The sequence below is a fragment of the Notolabrus celidotus genome, chromosome 10 (genome assembly GCF_009762535.1).
Source record: "Notolabrus celidotus isolate fNotCel1 chromosome 10, fNotCel1.pri, whole genome shotgun sequence".
In the NCBI taxonomy this organism is placed as follows: domain Eukaryota; kingdom Metazoa; phylum Chordata; class Actinopteri; order Labriformes; family Labridae; genus Notolabrus; species Notolabrus celidotus.
The window spans coordinates 15171492-15192217 of record NC_048281.1 but is presented as its reverse complement, the minus strand read 5'-3'; the positions used below and the strand labels follow the sequence as shown (position 1 = coordinate 15192217).

The 20726-nt window shown below is 40.0% G+C and overlaps 4 protein-coding genes across 5 annotated transcripts in view; all 4 read left to right on the top strand.

Annotated features, from left to right (window-relative positions):
- The window catches only part of hoxd3a (homeobox D3a), a 66492-nt gene that overhangs the window by 27698 nt on the left and 18068 nt on the right, over positions 1 to 20726 (top strand). The window lies entirely within an intron of this gene.
- On the top strand, positions 3634 to 5123 carry hoxd11a (homeobox D11a). The gene is made up of 2 exons (XM_034694634.1): positions 3634 to 4249; positions 4888 to 5123. Exons 1-2 carry the CDS (start codon positions 3637 to 3639, stop codon positions 5121 to 5123), a joined length of 849 nt encoding a protein of 282 aa, XP_034550525.1. The 5' UTR covers positions 3634 to 3636.
- On the top strand, positions 9109 to 11307 carry hoxd10a (homeobox D10a). The gene is made up of 3 exons (XM_034694019.1): positions 9109 to 9859; positions 10428 to 10466; positions 10615 to 11307. The coding sequence occupies exons 1-3, from the start codon at positions 9109 to 9111 to the stop codon at positions 10887 to 10889; spliced, it is 1065 nt and encodes a 354-aa protein (XP_034549910.1). The 3' UTR covers positions 10890 to 11307.
- Positions 12719 to 14541, top strand: hoxd9a (homeobox D9a). The gene is made up of 2 exons (XM_034694632.1): positions 12719 to 13525; positions 13986 to 14541. Exons 1-2 carry the CDS (start codon positions 12973 to 12975, stop codon positions 14228 to 14230), a joined length of 798 nt encoding a protein of 265 aa, XP_034550523.1. The 5' UTR covers positions 12719 to 12972; the 3' UTR covers positions 14231 to 14541.

The window sequence follows — 20726 nt, the reverse complement described above, 5'->3', positions numbered from 1 at the left end:
TGGTACATGTTTTGGTGAGTTTAACGTGTAATCGTTTGTGAATAGATTTAATGTTTGCTTTAAGAAGAGAGAATCGAAAGATGTTCACACCCGGCTTTGCGCCGGTAACGATTGAAATACTGCGTCATAATCATACTCCTCAACTTCAAATTGTGATGACATAAAACAACGTTAACTGAATCTTTAAATTGAGATGTTCTATTTCTATTTATCCTCTTTTTTCCAATATAAGATACATTCTCTTGTATATACTATTTTTGCTTTCCTCCTCGACGCAGACGCGTAATTCCTCCTCACAGCAAATGTAAAACCCAGCAGCAGCAGCTCACACCAGCAGGCCAAAACCTCCACATGTCAACGTGAGGTTACTGCGGCTGTGAACAAATGGATCTGAAGCCAAATATGTATCCTTTAATTTCTCAGAGAAGTTAGAGACACTTTTTAAACTTTAAAAAACAGCTTCATTTTGCGTATGAGAGGCGATTTTGTTGGCGTGTGAAAGTATGAGTGTTCTGGACACCCTCTAATATCACCAGTATTTATATTATCTTACACAGTTTGTTACTTTTGGTGATTGTGGTGTAGGATTTATAAAGTTTAACACTACAAGGTTAAAAGGGATCAGTGCAGCTCTAAAGGAGGAGGCTCGAACTACAACCCAAAGAGGCTTTAGGCGTGAGATTGAATCTATTAATGCACCATCCGATTACATCATCATCACGTCATCAGCACTGCAACTAAATTTTCTCTGCAGAACCCAACACTGCAGTCATGTTAAAGGATCATGAAAGTCAGAGACATTTGAAACCTATAATTTGAAATGAAACGTGAAGACATGGTTATTCCATTAGTGGCTGCTACACATTCGACTTTGTTCTAGTTTTTATTGTTTAGCTCTGTTGTTTGGTCAGCTAAATGTGTCATGTTCATGGCGCATTCCTGCTGCATGTTTCATTTATTTCGCACAGAACTTAATTCATACACACATTCGCTGCAGGCCTGTTGTAATCCAGCTCTGTTCTTCCTCAGCTTTAAGTCCTTCCCACACAACATGTTCACCTACTATTAGCTTTTATTGCTCGGGCTATTTTGACCGGCTTCTCTGTTTTCTATGTGGCCGATACGCAACGTTTCCTTCACTTTTTGTTGCTTTATTGCTTTACTGCACAACGGAGCCAGACAGCGTCATATAGCTCCGGCTACTTAAGATAGCAGGGGCGCCATCACAAAGTTAAGGTCAAGTTAGTAGGCTGTGCATTGCTACTACACAAAATATTAGATACAAGCATCTTTTTGTGTCTATGTGGAAGTAAAATTCTCTTACTATCTATTTCTCTGATCAAGAAGTATTCTGAATTACCTCACCCTAAATATTTGTAAAGATGGAGAGTTCTTTTTTTTTTAGGCGCATATCAAAATAGGCTCAAACAACACGACTATTTAAATTCAATTCAAGTTTGGTGACTCAACTGAGTCCGCAGTACAATTTGAAACATAAAATCTGGACACTAAATGTTGGTCACGTGCAGTAGTGAGCTAATCTGACATTTTCACGTGTAAAAAAATAATAATTACGCAATATTTTAGGCCTCATGCAAAGGTGCGAGATTAATGTAATAACAGTAATCGCAAAAGTTATAGTAATGGCAAATGTAGTAATAGAAACTATTCTTCAAAGAACAACAAAAACATTGATAATATAAAATGACAATTTCATCCTGCTTTCAAAATAAAACAAACATAATAAAAGATGAAACCGAAAAAAGAAGCAACAGGTAACAAGAACTCTCCCTTTATAATAATTTAGTATCATACTTTCATTTTGTGGTCGACATTTCACTGCAGTACATTTAATTGTCGGCGTTAGCTGCATATGTTTATGCACTCGTCATGCCGTGCGTGGGAGATATTTGTGCACTTATTTTTTTCCAATTTCACTGCTTTTTTTCTTATAAATTTTCACAAATCCAGACTTTGTTTTTCGTGTTGTAAAACGGCTGCAGGTTTTCAGACAGCAGTGTGATTTGGGCTGAACACAGAGAGTGAAAGAGCTGATTTTACCCCCAATAACAATAAACGCCAGCAGCCTCCTTGGAGCTGCTCCCACATTGCGTGTGACCTTCAGGCTCGAAGCTGTTAAGAATCTACTTGTCCTCTAAACACGACACTGGCCTTCAACATAGAGCTGCACCTCTGCTCGAGGTGCGAAACCTGCATTAAAGTGCCGAGTTCAGAGTTCATTACCAAATAGGCCTGCAAGAAAATATCTCATACTGTCCTCTTTTCATCTTCTTCCTTCTTTTCTTCCATATCACGCGTAAAAGATTCAAAAATGATACTCACGAAGGCTTACAAAAATTCTGCTGGGGGCTTCAAGACACGTTGGTACCTTTCACTACATATTTATCTCAGTTTCTCTGCCGAGGAGGTCAGGGCCTATACACTGAAGACATGGCTGCCCGCGTGCTATAAACTGAGAAAGGTGCAAGAGGCTGGATGGTGAATGCTTGGTGGACATAACGGACAAAGCCAGTAGTTTTGGACTTGGCAATGCTGAATGTGCTTCTAGTGATTAATGCTTTCCTTCTGTCTTTGTGGCATCCAAAATCAACTTTTCTGCATTGGCAGTTGCGCACTGCGGAGTGTTTTATTTGGCTGTTTTCACTCGCATTCATCTGTATTTATCATCAAGGTTCAACAAAGGAAAATCCAAATAGACACTTTCTTAATATTCTGGTACAAACGTATATATATGTATATTTTTAGCATACGCATTTCTTTGCAACAGGAGAATGTATGCGCATTTTGTGCACGGTAGTATTTTGGCCTTTGTTGTTTATTTTGTGGCGCGTGAGCTTCTTTATTTTTTTGCACCACAAGCCTGCAGGTTTGTGTGATAATTACTCTTAATATTTCCCCGCTGTGATTGTTTGTGTGTATTTAAATGTCCCCCTACCATTGCAGTACGCAATGATCATGCGCACTGAACCCCAACATTTATTTCCATCAAATCTGACTTAATGAGCCGCCTGTGAATTACGTATAAATCTGCAGGTTTCTGGTGCAGAGACCGTGCAGTCATGCACAATGGCCTTGGTGCTATTTTCCTCAAGATTTGCATGAAAGACGGAGGTCAGCTTCCATGTGCCCAACCTAACTGTTGCTAAAAATACGCACGGTGCCCTCTCCAAAGCGCGCAAATTTATTGACTGATGTGTCATTGCGTGCTATTACACCATGAAGATGATGTTGCTGTAAAGCTTTCAATTAAATATTCCACCTCTGGTTCACAAATGTCTCTTTTTTTCAGTGAGCTATAGGGCAGAGAGGAAGGAGAGGAGTTTCCTCTGCAGCCAGGGAGCCAATGAAGTCTCTCGCATGCGCTCACATGAGTTTCTCCGGACAGTTTTTAATGACTGATATTGATGTATGGTAATTTCTTGGCTGGATCACATGACACAATTACCTCAAGAATCGATCAAGATGTATTGCAGGTCTGCCTACGTTTCCGATTTTTTCTCCCTGGCGGGGTCTCCGCACGCGCCTGTGGTGCTATAGATGGACAAAGTTTAACACAGTCGAGCTGCCAATTCCCTTTTCCTCTGTTGCAAGGAGGAAAAAAGGGGGAGAAGAGATATGACGGAGTACGAGGATCGCAGCTGTGCGTCAAATATGTATCTACCGAGCTGTACTTATTACGTTTCGACGCCCGATTTTACATCAGTCTCCTCCTTTTTACCGCAGACCACTTCGTGTCAGATAAATTTCCCCTACTCGCCGAATATAACGCAGGTCCAACCTGTCCGAGAGGTCGCGTTCAGGGATTATGGACTGGACCATCCAAGCAAATGGCACTACAGGGGCAATTACGCGTCTTACTACTCAGCGGACGAGATAATGCACCGGGACTTGATCCAGTCCTCCTCCGGCAGCAGCAGTAGCAGTAGAGCGGATGTGATTTTCAAAAACGAGTCCTTGTACGGCCACCACGGAGGCACAAGCTCGCCGTGCAGCTTCTTCAACGGAGTTGGCCGGAACGGGGTTCTTCCCCAGGGCTTCGATCAGTTTTTGGACGGTACTAACGCGGACAAGTCCAGCGCGGAGTCCCCCAAACAAAAGACAGACTCTGCTGCGAATAACATTCAGGCTGAGACCAAACTGGAGCAAAACAAAGCCGACCCAAGCGCTAGCGTGGACGAGGACTGCTCATCCTCCAACTGCGGGGACAAAAACAACCAACAGAGTAAGTGTTTCCCTCTTTGTCTTGGTTTGAAGGTGTGCAGGGGAGACAAAAGAGTCTCCTTTACACTGTGTCCATCAGCGTGGCCGTGCAGGGTTATGTGCCTCTTTATAAGCATGCAAACGCTTTTATATCCCTATAAGATCTGCTTTACGCTTGTAAAGGTATTTACTATGGGAAACTGTTATGTTTAAAGATTGCCTGGTGTCTAATAACTATACTATGTTGCTGGAATTGATTTGTATTGAAAGGGAGTAAGATAAAGTCAGAAAACGTTTGATTTAAATGTATTTTCACGAGTTATAGTCAATGATGTGCATACGACAGTTTTATAAGAGTGCAAAAAATAAAACAATTGTCTGCCTAAATAAGCTAATTTTTGTATAAAATCTGTGCCATGCAAGTTTGTTTTAATGCACTTTATTATCTTGTTGTCCCCTTTATTGTGTATGTGTGTATGAGTATGTGTGCGTGCGTGTATGTAGGCCTGTGTTTGAGAGAGAAGTAGAAAGGGCCCTCTGTGCAAAAACAAATACATAATCAGATGTTCTCTTTGACTCTTTGGTAAAACGAAAATCACAAATGTATCCCCACATGTTCTATTTTTTAACAACACTGTTTTTCCACGTTTCTGTTTCTTTGTGCAGGTTCATCCACCAAGTCCAGAAAGAAGAGGTGTCCTTACACCAAATTCCAGATCCGAGAACTTGAACGAGAGTTTTTCTTCAACGTTTACATTAACAAAGAGAAGCGTCTGCAGCTGTCCCGGATGTTAAACCTGTCAGATCGGCAGGTGAAGATTTGGTTTCAGAACAGAAGAATGAAAGAGAAAAAGCTAAACCGCGACCGTCTACAGTATTTCACTGGGAATCCATTATTCTGATGCCTCACACACACACTCTCTCTCTCTCTCACACACACTCACACACAGTAGAAAAAGGAGCTGCACACACATGTTGTAAAGACTGATCCGCTGTGCATATTTGAACTCTGATCATCATGTTTAAAATGTATTCACAAAAAACGACCTTTGGAAAATCCCATTCTGGAAATAGTTCCTGCATTTATTTATTTATCTTCATTTTTTTAGCTTTTTTTTTGCCAAAAGAATAACCCAGAAAAGCGCGCGCCATGCATTGAAATTCTTTATATACAATCTATATAGGCTTCTTTCTTGTATAATAATGTCAATTTAAAAGACGCATGTAGCGAATGCACGCTGTGCTGTGAGATAAAGTAGTCCCGACAAATGTTGTATCATAGTCACGAAACTTGTCACATGAACTTAACCAAGTCCTGCAGAAAAAAACACGAGAAAAGGGGGATTTTTTCCTCCAAGATTTATGAAAGGAGAAATTTGGCGCTCACAGGCCTGTATGTTCCCCTTATTTCCTTTGCTTTCAAATACTGGGCTGTTTACTAAACCTTGAACCGTCTAGACAGTACAATAAAGCCAGCTGTAAATGTCTAAATAGGGGGCTATTGGACTTTGGTGTCCCAACCCCCAGACCACAAGAGGACTGGTTCTCCTTCCTGTCTCAAAGTAGTTTAGCTCCAGGCTACAAATGTTAGCACAATTTAAAGGATTTTTCTGCGTGTTCAGATTGTATTTCGCTCATTTTGGCTTTTTGCAGTAGTCTGCTCGCAATGTAAACTGGGAAACAATGGAGGATATTCTAACAAGGAGCGACATGAGAGGAGAAACTAGGTAATTTTTAATCGTATCTGTTCTTGTATTCTCAGTATAGACTCCATACAGCTATTGTGCATCTCAATCTGCTGCAAATGAGAGATATGTGATTGTTGTCAAAATAAAAGCACGTTTCCATCTTTAATTGACGCAGGTGAAACGTGTCCGTCTTTGTGCTGCTCGACTAACCAGTAGCGAAATTATTCATCTGAGGACCAGGCTTTATCTCAGTAATCCTTATCTGTCTGCTAATTTTCTCCCCATTAAAAGGAGTGAGTAAATAAATGCATTGATCCCTCACAAATAGTCGTTTTATTGATCAGTCCCGTGATAAGAACTTGTGCGTATGGGCCGTGCAGCAATAATTACACTCCTTGTTTCAGCTTCTTTATGAAAGAAAAAAAAGATTTGGAAGTTAATGTTTACCTAATTTGAAATGTGTCACACGTACAGTTATTTCCCAAAAAGCCAGTCTGAAGCCAGTCGGATAAGTGAGGTTTCATTAAGCGTTTAATTGGGTTGTCATCATGTCCTGCAGTGAGAGGACATTACCCACTGTGTAGAGATACTCGCTGTATCCACATGAGGGCACACTTGCTGCTTTGACTGTGAGAGGGAATTCACAGTGCAGCCAATTTCAACATTATTTCCCTGCCTGTATGGGGAATAATCTCATCAGCGTGATATTTACTTCTATTTGTATTCTGGCCCTAACGGCACCATGTAGAACAAATAATGTCGCTTTTTAAAACTGAACTTTGATTCCAGAAATATCCAATATTGCTTAATTTCTTGAAACGCAACAATTAAACAGTGCGTGGCACAGCAGGAGAATATACGCACAAATAATTTCAGAACACAGTATTCTGTTCCCTTAATATTGAATTTAAATGCCAACAATACATCCCCTATACGTTATTTCATATTGAAGTCATGTTCAAGTGTTCAAATGGATTATAGTCACATCAATAAATGTAATTCTCGTCCGTGTCATCTGAATAATTACAAACACACTCTGATATTTACCTGCAGATCGCAACATTTCAAATCTGTCTCTGCAAACTTCAAGCAGCGCGGCATTTTGAGGGAAACTGGTGTAGATATAAGATATATTTCCTTTCATTGAATTCCGTTTTGCTGCTGTTTTACACATGGTATTAACGAGATTGTTTTAATTTGCGCCAGACTTTTGGCTAAAAAAGGATGTGAATAGTAACTACTCCAAAATATAGATGTGCTGTTGTAGTTTAACTTCCGGATTTGTCATAAACTACAACAATATCAGTGCCCTTTCCCCCCAATAATTCTATATGCAAACTATCATTTAAACTTATTATTATTATTATTATTATTATTATTATTATTATTATTATTATTATTATTATTATTATTATTATTATCCCTCTTTTACGGTACTAGTAAATATAAACAGACATATACTGTGCGGATCTAAATATTTAATTTTACCTGTGAAATGTTTATTGTACCTCCACATGACGTTTGTTTTTTCACATATATGCGTCCCAGAAAATAAAAAATGCCAAACAGCCTAGTGATTTCTTGAGTAAGATGATTTGAATATTCTAATTAAATATATATATCAAATAAAATAAAATACAGGCCTATATTAAAACGACCTAAAGAAAAAAGTTCTTGACGTCAGGTGTCTTCCACAATAAAACAACCGAATATGTTGTAAAGAGGATTGTATTTTGCCGTCTTATATTTGGTTTGTCCAGGCTTTGTGTGTGAATTCTGTTAATCTGTTGTGCTGATTTGCAAACTACAAACGCTTTTTACAACCAACTGTAAATATGTTAGTGTCTTGAAGACGCCCCAGACTGTCTTCACACCCTTGCTCATTGAAGTTGTTTAACGCTTGTAGCATTAATACCAAAGAGATTATTTCAAGCTATATTTTGGGTAAGCGTTGCGGTCTGACTTCTTATTTTCATTACATGGACACTTTGGTTTCCACAGTGTTTTTATTTTTTCTTCTCACTCTCACAGACACACTGTTTATATTACACACAGTCACTCGCCTTCCTTGCAGACAAAAACAATGGAGCCCGGAGCAAAATAATCCCCACACAGACTGCAGAAGACAAATGAAGGTTTTTATTTTGGACTTTACTTTGAACATTGGAGATACCTGTGTAAAAATGGAAATAAAGATGTTGTGCTTAATAATATGTGCAAATAATAAAGTACAATTTTCTATCACTGTTACGTGGACTTTATTTAAAAAGTGAAGCCTCCCAGGAAGAGCAGTGATGACCTTCATGCACGCAGACATTCTGCTTGTTAATCAGGTTACATCTTTGAAAAATTGACCCGCAAATTACCTCCCAGACTTCTTATTTGAATGCAGATATCATGCAGGAATTCTAAACAGCCGCAACTCATTGATGGAGAAATTGTTTTTGCAGTGTAATAAAAGAAAACGAAGAAGGAAAATCGTTTGCAACAAAACAAACTTTTAAAATTGAATTGGTGAATTATCGAACGAGAAAATAAATAACGGTTTGCAAACTGTTTTCTAATTATTTTCTTCTCCTTCTGTCTTCAATATATCAGAAAATACTCCTAATGTGGTCTCTGTCATCTGTGGAATTTGGCTGCACGTTTCTTAGGAATATAAACCATTACATTCAGCAGAAATAGTTAAAATCCTTTCAAATTAACAGGGCAGTTGTCGCCTATGCGCCATTTAGGCAGTATTTTACGCACACACATACACCGACACACACTCCTTGCGTTTAGTATGTATCCAAAACAAACCTATATCTTTAAAGCCTTTTACACAAACACAGAATAAAACATTTAATCGAGCTTGTTTTAGGTCAAAAAGAAGCTCGAATATTTCCAGATGCTAATCAAATCTTTTTTAACGTGATAGTTTCAGTTTAGGTTAAAGGTGTAGTTTCACTGCTGTCTGCATGAGTCTGTAAACCAATTTCAAGTCCGTGTCGTAGGTGTCGCTGTTGACCACGTCTGCCTCCGCAGTGTGAGCGCGTGCTGGGGCGAGGAGGCTGCGTCTCAAGGCCATTTTCAAATCTCATTGGTGGGCTTGTCATGTGGTCGGGAGGCATCCTGACTTCCACTGGAGATTGTTTTTCCTAGATATGTCAGCTTTCCAAAGGACATCTCTCTCCCGTAAAGAACTTAACCCCCCAAAATGTCCTTCCCCAGTAGCTCTCCTGCGTCCAACACCTTCTTAGTGGACTCTTTGATTGGCGCGTGCAGGACGGACAGCTTTTACTCCGGCACCAGCAACATGTACATGCCGTCCGGAGCAGACATGGGAACTTACGGAATGCAAACCTGTGGACTCCTGCCGTCTTTCGGCAAAAGAGGGGAGGTCAACCACCAAAATGTGGGCATGAATGTCCACCAGTACATACCTCAGATAGAGAACTGGACCGATCCGAGCAGAGCATGCAGGATCGAGGGGTCCAGTCAGATGTCAAACTGTACATTTTCACAGAGCATAAAAGAGGAAAGTAACTGCTGCATGTATTCTGATAAGAGAGTCCAAAAAGTCAGCTCTTCAGAGGTTTATTCTCATGTTATTCCTGAGTCTGATGGTCCAGAGATCCCGGTCCCAGGTTATTTCAGACTGAGCCAAACTTACGCGAACGGGAAGCACCAGGAAAACTACCATCATGCGCCGCCGAGTCCAAACCCAACACTCATGCAGCTCAGCCGGGTCACCCCGAAACCACAACCCTCCTCTTCCTCCTCCTCGTCGTCTTCAAATTTTGCAGAAGTGGAAAAGAAACCCGAAGAAATCCCTCAGAACCCTGAGACCTCACGGACGCCGGTCCCAGCAGAGAGCCCGGATCCTGCACAGTCCACCTCCGGGGAGAAGATGTGCTCCATGGACGCGTCTGTGTCCAGCCCTGAGCTGCTGCAGCAGGAAGGGAAAGGTAGGTTAGCTAGACAATGAAAGCTTTTATCTTGTGGCGCTGCTGCAGTGAAGGCTCTAGCATCATAAAAGCAAGAATAAAACACAAACAACCCTACAGTCGTAATGTTTAATGAGAGGCTTTCTCAGGTTGCAGGAACTGGAGGTAGAAAATGGTTTTACCAGACAGCATGCGCACTGTGTATCCCTCTATTTAAATTCAAATAATGTGCTTTTATTGTTCTTATCTGTGTGCATTATATTAAGGTATGCTGCACAATTAGCAGAAACTAAAAAAATATCATGCAAGTTGATATTTGACGCCATATTTGGTGCGTAAATTCTAATTTCATTGTAGGATATTTGGAAATTTTGGTGCATTTGCAGCTGTGGCTCTGGATTTGAAGGCTATTTTGAAACCAGAAAACCTACAAAATCACTGCATTTAATCCCACATTATAACTCAGAATTTAAATAGTTTATTATGAGGTGATATGTCAATGCATTTTTGACACTTACAGAATTAATACAAAGTTTTCTTTAGTAAATGTTTCTGCTGCGTAAAGTGTTTTGCACTGCGCTTTATTCAGTTAGGGCTTACATCTTTTTTTATTTTCTAATGGAGGCAAGTACGTGACTAATCACACCCCTGCTTTTAATTTAATCTAGGAAAACATTATGATTGTGTGTTATTTCCCAGAGGTCAAATCTAAAATCAGCACGTGAGATATCCTGTCAAAGAAAAAACTAAACATCTGTCTTATATGAATCCTCCAGATTGTAAGACTGACCCTCCGACAAGTAACTGGCTCACAGCGAAGAGTGGCAGGAAGAAAAGGTGTCCCTACACAAAGCACCAGACCTTGGAGTTGGAGAAGGAGTTTCTCTTCAATATGTATTTGACCCGAGAGCGCCGCCTAGAGATCAGCCGGGGCGTCAACCTGACCGACAGGCAGGTCAAGATCTGGTTTCAGAACCGCAGGATGAAGCTGAAGAAGATGAGCAGAGAAAACCGCATCCGTGAACTCACCTCAAACCTCACCTTCTCGTGAGCTCGCATGTGTCTGTGGTTAGCTGGTTTTATTTTCATTTAATGTTCGGTTTGATGCTTTGGTGGCATTGGACGTTTATCATCAATTTCAAGGAAACTGTGACTCTATGTATAAGCTATTTTTTTCTGTGTGGTGTCGTGTATTTGTGTTTTAATTTTACCACAGGGTTTCACTTTTTGGTCTTAAATTATTGGAGCAGTAGAAGTGTCTCCTGCCAGTTTGCATAGTCTGTTGTCGTCATGAAAGCACATTTATTGTCTTGTGGTGCAACATTTGTTTTACAGTGTAAGTGCAAACCATTTGCTCCATAGTGAAATGTTTCTCTGGGCCTGAAACAAGTGTCGGCAAAACAATGTCAGTGTGAGTTCATTGCATGTTTGTGGCATGTATCTTGCAATAAATTGTCAAATAATCTTCATTTGTATTTGTGTTTGCTTTCAAAGTGTAAAGTTATTCCCATTTTGCTGTAATTGCTTTGCTATCGCCCAGATCTGCGGGACTAATTTCTCTTGCGCGGGTAGATATTTTGCCTAAAAAGCTCCTGGAAGGAGGAACAAATACACAGAACACATTTTTAAAGAGATCATACTGCTCTTGTGTCATAGAAAGCAAGTGATATTCAAAAGAAATGTCCGAATATGTGTCTCAAATAGGAAAAAAAATCTCATCATACTCTTAATTCCTCTGACGGGGAGCCGAAACGCTTAATTCAGAAAAATGTTTGCAATTACGCATGACGTTGTTTAGAAGGAAGGATACAATTATAACCCTCAATTTCAGAAAATGCTTAAAACAGCATCCCATCTGCATTAACACGTAGCTTATTAAAATTTCAACAAACGCAGGTTCCCATTAGGGCCCCGAAATAGTTGAAAGAGTACCAAAATAGTTCCAGCTTATTTGGGCGTGTTCTTGATATGCGCAAAGAAATGAAGAGAGGCAGAGGTGGTGTACTCGGATAAACATGATGCTGTTTTTGCAGGCCATGTTACTGAACTAATAGTGTAAAGACACTATTAGACGTAATGTGTTATGTTCAAGCACAAATTCACAGGCGCGGATCAGCTCTTCCTTCCTTCCCGAGCGGCACAGGCCGCAAAGCCACGTTGCATTCCTTGTCTTTGCACAGAAAAAACCCTCAGTTTTATGATAATTTGTGATAAAACTGTCAGGCTGATCCAGTCTGCACATTTGTCATCAGTCTTGACTATTTGCCTCGAACTGTATGCTAATTCTTCTGAAGTTAAAGCTGAAAAAAATCTGCATCAAAAGATGTAAAGTGTGAGAGAAAAGGGTCTAAAAAGCTGCATATTGCATTGAAATGTCACTTAAAGCCAGCAATACATGGATGGACTTTCCTTCTCCAAGCCTTTTCTTTTATTGACGGCATGTATAATCACACGCACCTCATAAAACATTTATTGATACATAAAGACATTATTGCTCTCCTTTGAATGAACACAATAATTTCACAACTGCCTTTTCCGGCTTAGCTTTTAAAAATTCAACCCAACCCAGAAAATATGTTTCCTCGCCGAATATTAACAATGGATCCGCCGCGTTGTGAACGGAAATGGCTTCTGTTCCTTTACAACATGTTATTACATTTATTTTACGAGGACTCCGTTAAGTCTATAAACCATTTTACAAGCATTGAGGGCATCGGGACGATATTAGAAGAGTTTTTCTCAAACATTAGGATGCAGGGAATCCGTGTTGGTGCGGGGAAAATTTTTCCTTTTTTTGTTCTGCTTGTATTGTTGCAACGTCCTGCAGTCTTTACGCACGTGAAGAACAGAAAAAAGTCCATTTGCATTCATTTGTACGCATGTTTTGTCCCTGCAGTCACATCTGATGGGGCTTTTTATTATTTGTGGAATGAAAAGCTAAATTAAACCTGACGAAAAAAAGCAGAGGGAGCAGGGGCAGGATTGATTTACTCGCTGTATTGGTAAATATGACCACGTGATCCATGTAACCAATCCCTGTAGATGCAGGCCAAGCAAAAATACTATGATTGTTCATAGAGGGAAGCTTCTCCTAACAGTGCGAGCCTTATTATAAGAGTAGGAAGAGATGAAAAATGTCTTCCAGTGGAACTCTCAGTAACTGCTATGTGGACGCGTTGATGGGGCAGGAGCCGGAGGATGTGTACGGAGCTCGCTTTCTTCAGCCTCCACACATGGTGAACCCGAGGCCGTCAGGTGCCGGGGACAACGCAGACTTCTCCTCCTGCAATTTTGCACCAAAGTCCGCCGTTTTCTCCTCGTCATGGTCCTCTGTTCACCCGCAGGGGATTTATCACCCGTACGTGCACCACCACCACCACCACCAGTCCCACCTCCCCGCCTCGGATAGCAGATATGTCGGCGTCCGCTCCTGGATGGACCCCATCTCCAACCACGTTTCTTTTTCCGGATTCCACTCCGGTAGCCGCTCCTACGGAACAAAACTGGACGCCTTGCCACCGAAATCTACCGAGTGTGACTCTTTGGAGGCAGAAAGTCGTCCGCAAACTGGAGAATTCACGCACGGAGTATCGGAGTGTCCAGAAAAGTCGAGTAAAGAGCACAGTGGAAGTGAGCTTTCGAGCCACAGCGAGCCCAAAGAGGAGAAACAACAACAACTTGACCCAAGTAAGTAAACGAAATCCTGATTTACAGCCTTAAGAACTGTATGAGCTGGGTGCGTAAAACTGGAGCTTTTACTAACCTATAAAAGTGTCTCGTGCTATGCAACGTCTCGGGAAAAACCCGCCCTGGAAAGGTTATTACAGGGGGATCCTAAACTTTTTAATGTCACAGGACACCTTCAATGGATACACAAGGCTTCGCGTAGATTAGATTCAGACTTTACTAGCATTATTTTCCATCTATAAAAACAGTAATCACGTTATCGTGAAACAATTTTTGCGCATTTCTCCATTTTCATCAGATTAGAGTAGTGCTAATTTTCGTGTTTCCCTGCAACACCATTGCCCCATAAGTCCCTGCACCCCATCCCCCCCTTAATTTATTGAACTCCTTGAAGTTTAGAATTAAAACACCCCCATCACATGTGTCTTCACTTAATCTGTGTTTTTTTTTCTCTCTCCAGATAACCCTGCAGCAAACTGGATCCACGCGCGCTCAACGAGAAAGAAGCGCTGCCCGTACACCAAATATCAGACTTTGGAGCTGGAGAAGGAGTTCCTCTACAACATGTATCTGACCAGAGACCGGCGCTATGAAGTGGCCCGCATACTCAGTTTAACCGAGAGACAAGTGAAGATCTGGTTCCAGAACAGGAGGATGAAGATGAAGAAGATGAACAGAGAGAGAGGCAGCAAGGATCACTTGTGAAATCTCTACTGCGTTTGAAGCCTTCTGGACAATTGTATTGTTTTTGGTAGGAGCCACGGTAGCCATTTTATATAATTTTATTAGACCCTCGTAATATTGCGTGTCATGTCATAATATGTTGGCTAAAACACAGACAGGATCTGCCAACAAACCGTCTGAATCTGTTTCCTAACTTTTAGGAACCACACCCTGGGACGTTGAAGCAGTTTGTCATTTTTGTTGAACATTACGCACAGTAGGAACGTGTCTCTGTGTAGAATATTGCTTTCATAGTTGTCAAAAATTGTATATAAAACACTCTCAAAGCTAAATCTTCGACTGCTGTGTGTTTCAGTACACAACTGACATATTTTTACTCGACCAAAATGTGTATAAGTGGAAAATGGCCGTACGTGTTTCTTTTGCATCAAAATGAAGCTACATTGACGTCTAGGCTGTGAATCGATTTCCTCAAATACTTGAACACTTATTTAATTCCTGGTGCTCTCGTGGCTTATTTTACTTGGTAATTAATATATTAAAAAAGAAAGGCTGTCCCCTGGGGCATGTTTACTGGGAAAAAAAATCTCGCTTCTGCGGCCACAAAAAAATACAAAGTAGGCATTCACAAATCTGATCCAAAAATGTTCTGGATCTGGTTGATAGCAACTTTAATCATTTAAATCTCTGGCCAAGAATTATATTGTTATTTAATTCTAAATGAGGTAACATAAATCTAACATTTTGCTAGATTTAACTCTACATTTGTGAGTTTCAAACGCAATAGAACAAGTTATAAAGTTTACGATTGGAAGAGGTGTTGCGGCTGATTTCCAATTTATTGTCCAACTTGTACGCGTAATGACTTTAAAGCAGGAAGAACCGTGGTCCAATAAAGCTATAGAAATGGCTAGACGTCTGGCCTAAATGAGTTTATTGGCCTGGTCAGTAATTACAGTCTCCTTTGAAAGCTTCCCTCTTTGCGTCGTTTGCGTCTGTTGCTGACAAACAGAATGTGGACACTTTCCACAGGGTGTCTGCTCGATGGATTGTTTCAGAGGAAATCACCCCCACCGCAATGGTCACGTTTATTCATCAACTGCACTTCCCAGTGATGGGAACCAAAACTTCACTTTGACTGGTGTCCGATGCAATCTTACTCCATGGATTTTTTTATTTACAACTGGAGGCTAAAGAAACTGCAACGTGTTTATATTGTAACCTTAAGGGATTTGAAGAGAGGAGAAAAATACCTTCTTTTTTTAATTTCTAAACTTTTAATTAAAAAATTTACCATGATATTTTAACATATGAAGACGAGTAAAATGTAAAAAACCTGAATTATGCAGTGAAAGTAGCTTTGTTTATTTTGACTTGGGCTATCTTGGAGCAGTAATCGGAGCGCTAGAGGGCGATATTGTTCTTTTAGTCTGGGTTACAGCAGTTCATTCACAGCTGGAACCTCAATGAAACACATGAACATAGCTTACATGCAATGAAGTTTAGCCTATTGTATTACAAAAATCTCGCTCTGGGAGACAATGATGCATACTGTAAATCCACATGTTGTCTTTAGAGACATAAACTGGATGTGTTTGGAATGCAAACTTCAAAGTAAGTCCAAAGTATGGGGGTCAGTTTTAAGTGCGTTTATAGGGTATAGCCTGTAGGCCTGTAATTACGGTTCGGAATCGGGAGCTATTGTTAACAAAAGAAAAACAGAGAACCCCGACACAACTCCTCATTTCTCCATATATTTTCCAAATTAATTTAATTTGACTTTAGAAATGGATACTATTATTAGTGTTGTTGCTACAAAATAAATTATTTGCAACAAAAAAAAAAAGGAAAAAAGGCCTGGTGACAATTTCTTAACTTGCATCATGCAAATCTTCAACACATCTGTTAATCGGTACAGAACTGTAAGTAAAGGATGAGATTCAGGCCATCGTTTGAAGCAAAACAACAGAAACGTATATTACAATATTTCGTAGAAATACATTCTTCTAAATGTACCTTTCAAATTAAATCATCTTCTTGACTTTAATGTCGCTTTCAAGTTCTGTTGACGCAAAGTAGCCTTACTCATGACAAAGTGTAGGCCTGCCTATTATTTTAATATAGTGATGCCACGTGGCTGTTTTATTTCCAATGATTTCCATACCCTAAATAAGAGGAGTGTTTCTGTTGCCTGATGGAACCAAGAAAGTAGGCTATGTGATTTTTCGCTCTCATTCCAAATTGATAAAGGTCAATTTGTAAAACAACCAATAGCCTAAGTAAAATTATAATAAAAATATCGAAGTATGATGAACTTAACACAGATAATCAAACACACACACACACACACACACACACACACACACACACACACACACACACACACACACACACACACACACACGAGGCTCATGATACAGATCAAGCTTTAGGCCTGAGCTATTATTTATTGCTGATAACTTGCAGTTGAGGCAGATAAGAGCTTGTAACACCACAGGACTCCAGTTTGACATATTTGATGAAACGAAGTAGTGTAGTCAGCTTTCCTTTTCTATCTGGTGTGTTTTAGCACTCAGTCTGCAGAAGAAGAAGGAGGAGAGGATTCTCCCTTGGTGTACACTGCTGTGTGTCCCAAGCCATTAAAGTGAATAACTCTTCAATCGTCGCCATTGAAAGTGACTGTCGTCAGGAGGTTTCATAGCCAAACCCTGACAGCCAATGACAGCGGTGAGCTACGCAGGAGTGAAAACATGAAGTGACCAAAGAGAGATGTTTTTGCGTCTCCTTGTGACGCTTTAGGTTAACAGTCTTCATACAAGTTCAGTTCATCGGCTTGATAACTGTGGGGTTACTTTCAAATCAAAAACTGGACCCTATGTTGACCACGTTCAGCTTCTTCATTTAAAATCAATAACAGCGTGATAACACGCCAGCATTATCTGTCATTGATGTTGACAAAGACCTGATTGAGGTTAGGGGATTTCTGTCAATGTTCATTTCCACGCAGTTTCCTACTTACAGGCGGGGTCAGTGAGCTTACTCTTGGCATTAGCTGTGGTCACGTTACTCCCGTAAATGCTTTGTAGCTCTACTGATGTACGTACACACACACACACACACACACACGCACACGCACACGCACACACACGCAAACACGCATACATGCATGCCCAGTGTTGTTAATGTTAAAGGCTATGGCCTAGTATGTAGGGAATATGCGTAAAAATTAGCCCTGCGTTATCGATCAGGATGAAACAGGCAAACTGATAGTGAAGCTAAGGCTTAGAGTTTGTGGTTGTGTGTGTGTAAGAGAGAGAGAGTTGGGAGGATGTCTGTCTGTGTGTGAGAGAGAAAGTCAGACAGGGTGAGAGAGGAGGGTTTCAAATCGACTTGGGCCCATTACTCGGAATTCTACCTCGGTAATACTTGGCAAACCCTGTAGCTATTAGTCCAGCAAAGTAACGCGAGATCATAGTTAGACCTGGTTTGACATACATGCAAGTCTCGCGGGGTTTCATTTAAAACAAGTTTTACATCAACACGCAATGCCCGCAAAGTGGACTTCTGATGACTGATTTTTAATGTCTGATTCGTACATTCGTTTCCATCCTACATCCACATCATAATTCATCACGTGCATGAGCATCACATCGTGTTCCTGCCTGCTGTATTTCTCCCACATAAAAACAGACTTTTTTTTCTCGGCAGCAGAATTGACAGACTTCCCTATCATTACTACGACTTCTGAGTAGCCTTCTGCAGCAGTTATTTGTCAGAGATTTAAATTGAATTTCTATAATCTTTTTTTTTTTTTTACCACATTGGTCAGAATATATATAGATACATTTACAATTGGAGTGGATTGCTTTAAAAAAAATTGCTGTAAAGAGTGCAAAAACAGGACATTGTATATTGTATAGCACTTTTGTCCATTTCTTTTAGTAACTCTGGTGTTTGCTATTTTAAATAACATTGAAAACATATCTGAACATTAGAAAGGAAAAATGCATAGCCTTACGTGCCGGGACCAACTTTGACGCGGGACTTCATCAATTATATTGGAAATTATTTTTCACATTGCAAAAACATTGGAATAGGAACATGTCCACCAGACCGATGGTTTTGCAAATGGTGACATGGCACAGGGGTGGTTGCGACATGCAATGTAATTGTTGCAGTATTATATAGGCCTACAGATGTTACAAAAACCCAAACTACCGAACACATGTGTTTGATGTCTAATTTGGTTCAGTATTAGTCGATTAAGAATGTAGCAGTGGAAAGTAACTCCGACATCATCCTTTTGTAAACAACAAGTACTGCTAAAATATGTAACTCTAACTAGTCTATCTATGCTTCGGTCATTCTTATCTGCACATATTGCATTATCTTTTTGATTTGTAATGTTGTATGGCGAACTATAGCAGACACCTTTTGTTTTCTTTAATCAAAGGAAACGACCAATCAGAGCTCTCCATCATTCATTCAATGTACTCAGGCCCAGCACAATCTAACACACTGGAACTATGATACCAGTCCTCATGAGCAACCTGACGACTCTCTGACTATCAGAAATAAAAGATGGAAAAATAATAAAAGATCAACGAGCAGAGCAAACATCATGTATCGAGACTTTCATTTTAATCATATTTTTTAACCCTAACATTGATTGACCTAATCCCAACGAAGGGCACAGAGTAACGATAAAGTCATAGTTGTGTCATGCAACAAATCATAACGTTTTGCAATACACACACAAACACACATACACATTCACACAAGTCTACACGTACACACATGCAAGCACACACAGAGCTATAGAACAGGAAACCAGAGACAGAGCCATGGCCGAACTATAAATCGCACAGTGCTGACTCTGGCACGACACCAGATGAAGCAGACTGAAATGAAAGAAATTCCTTCTGGCTGCAGACATGCACACATGGACGGGAATGTATCTGCAATATTTAGCACCAATAGCGTGAGAGTTTTGTCATATGGGCATATCATAATTAATTTTCCCCTGATTTTTCGACGTATGCATGAAAACAGCAGGCCTAGGGCGTGAGAATAGGACGATAAAACTCTTCTTTAGTTTTGACCGATATTCAAGCATTTCCATAGGAAGAGGTTCAAAATGTACTTTTTAAAATTGTATTTTATTGTCATCCAGATTACAAATAAATTTAATTCATTAAGAAGCTTCAAGAGCAAAAAGGTGAAACTTCTTCACTTAAAACACAAAATAACAAAGAAAGAAAAAACAAAAATTGTATTTAAAAAGATGGAGTTTCGTTTTCTCTTAGTTGGTACAAAAACGAAAAAAGGTTTATGCATCAATTCGGATAAATATAAATATTCTAGGATGCATTAACGCGTAACAGTAGGCTGGTCCACTTTGTCATTAAAAGAGAAAAGAAGTGCGTAATTTTGACCGTTTTTATTTTTTATTTTTTTCGAAAAAATAGAAATGTTTATAAGCCAAGTTGTGTTTATTTTTTTCTATACTGGGTAAATATGATGAATCTAAACCACTTTGTCTTCACCCATCTTTGGCTAATAAGATGCAGCATTTTCCCTTTGCGTAATAACAACAAAGATCTCTTGTTTCCCTCCAGGGCTCATGGAGGGGCTGCTGCCTTTATGCGCAAAGATGGGGAGAATTGCTGCAGTCGAAATTCCTTTTTGTGAGGGGACAATTTACAGCTCAGTAATAGACCTTTTTATGTGCCTCCATCGCCTGTCATTGGATGCCACTGGTCATGTGTGAGAGGCAAACGTCTTCATGGCTCTTTTCCTGATTTCCCAGGCGATTTTTTCTCCCTCTGCATTCTGCGTGTATGGCGTTCAAACTGATACTTCACGGTCTGCGTTCTTTAAAAAAAATACCAATCGTTTCATAAACGTCTGATCGGCGCATATTTGGCGGCACTGCGCTGCTCTTGCTGTTGGATGCCAGGAGAAGCGATTCAACTTTTCCTCATGCCTGACCTCTTCATCGTCCCAGCAGCTCTGACTCTACACAGCTTTATCAAAATGCTCTGCAGATGTACAGCTCGCAGAATAAACATGGATTACCTCCTGGCTTTAGGTAAGATTTCTGCGTCAAAATGGATCTGATTCACTCTTTATTGGTGTCTGTATGTGAACTTTGACAGCTTCCTGTTTCATTAGTCATGTAAATTAGCAGCAGGTTGATGGCTCTCGGGTAATTTGGTAACTTCAAGTGATGCTTGATGTATTCTCAAGGATAGGTTTTAAACTTTGCACTTAGAAAATGAAGGTTGTAACTGTGTTGACTTAAAAAATGATTTCACAGCTAAAGCTCAGAAAACATTTCAAGAAATCAACAAGGTATCAATCAGTTAAATGTAACTTTAAAATGTTTTCCTTAAAGCTTGTTCACCATATTCTAAAGACTATATGCAGAAACAAGGTTGTATTTGAAGTCAGTAATGATCTAAAAGCTCTGAGATGGGTTTTTTTTCAAATGTAGATATCGAAATTCCTTTAGAAT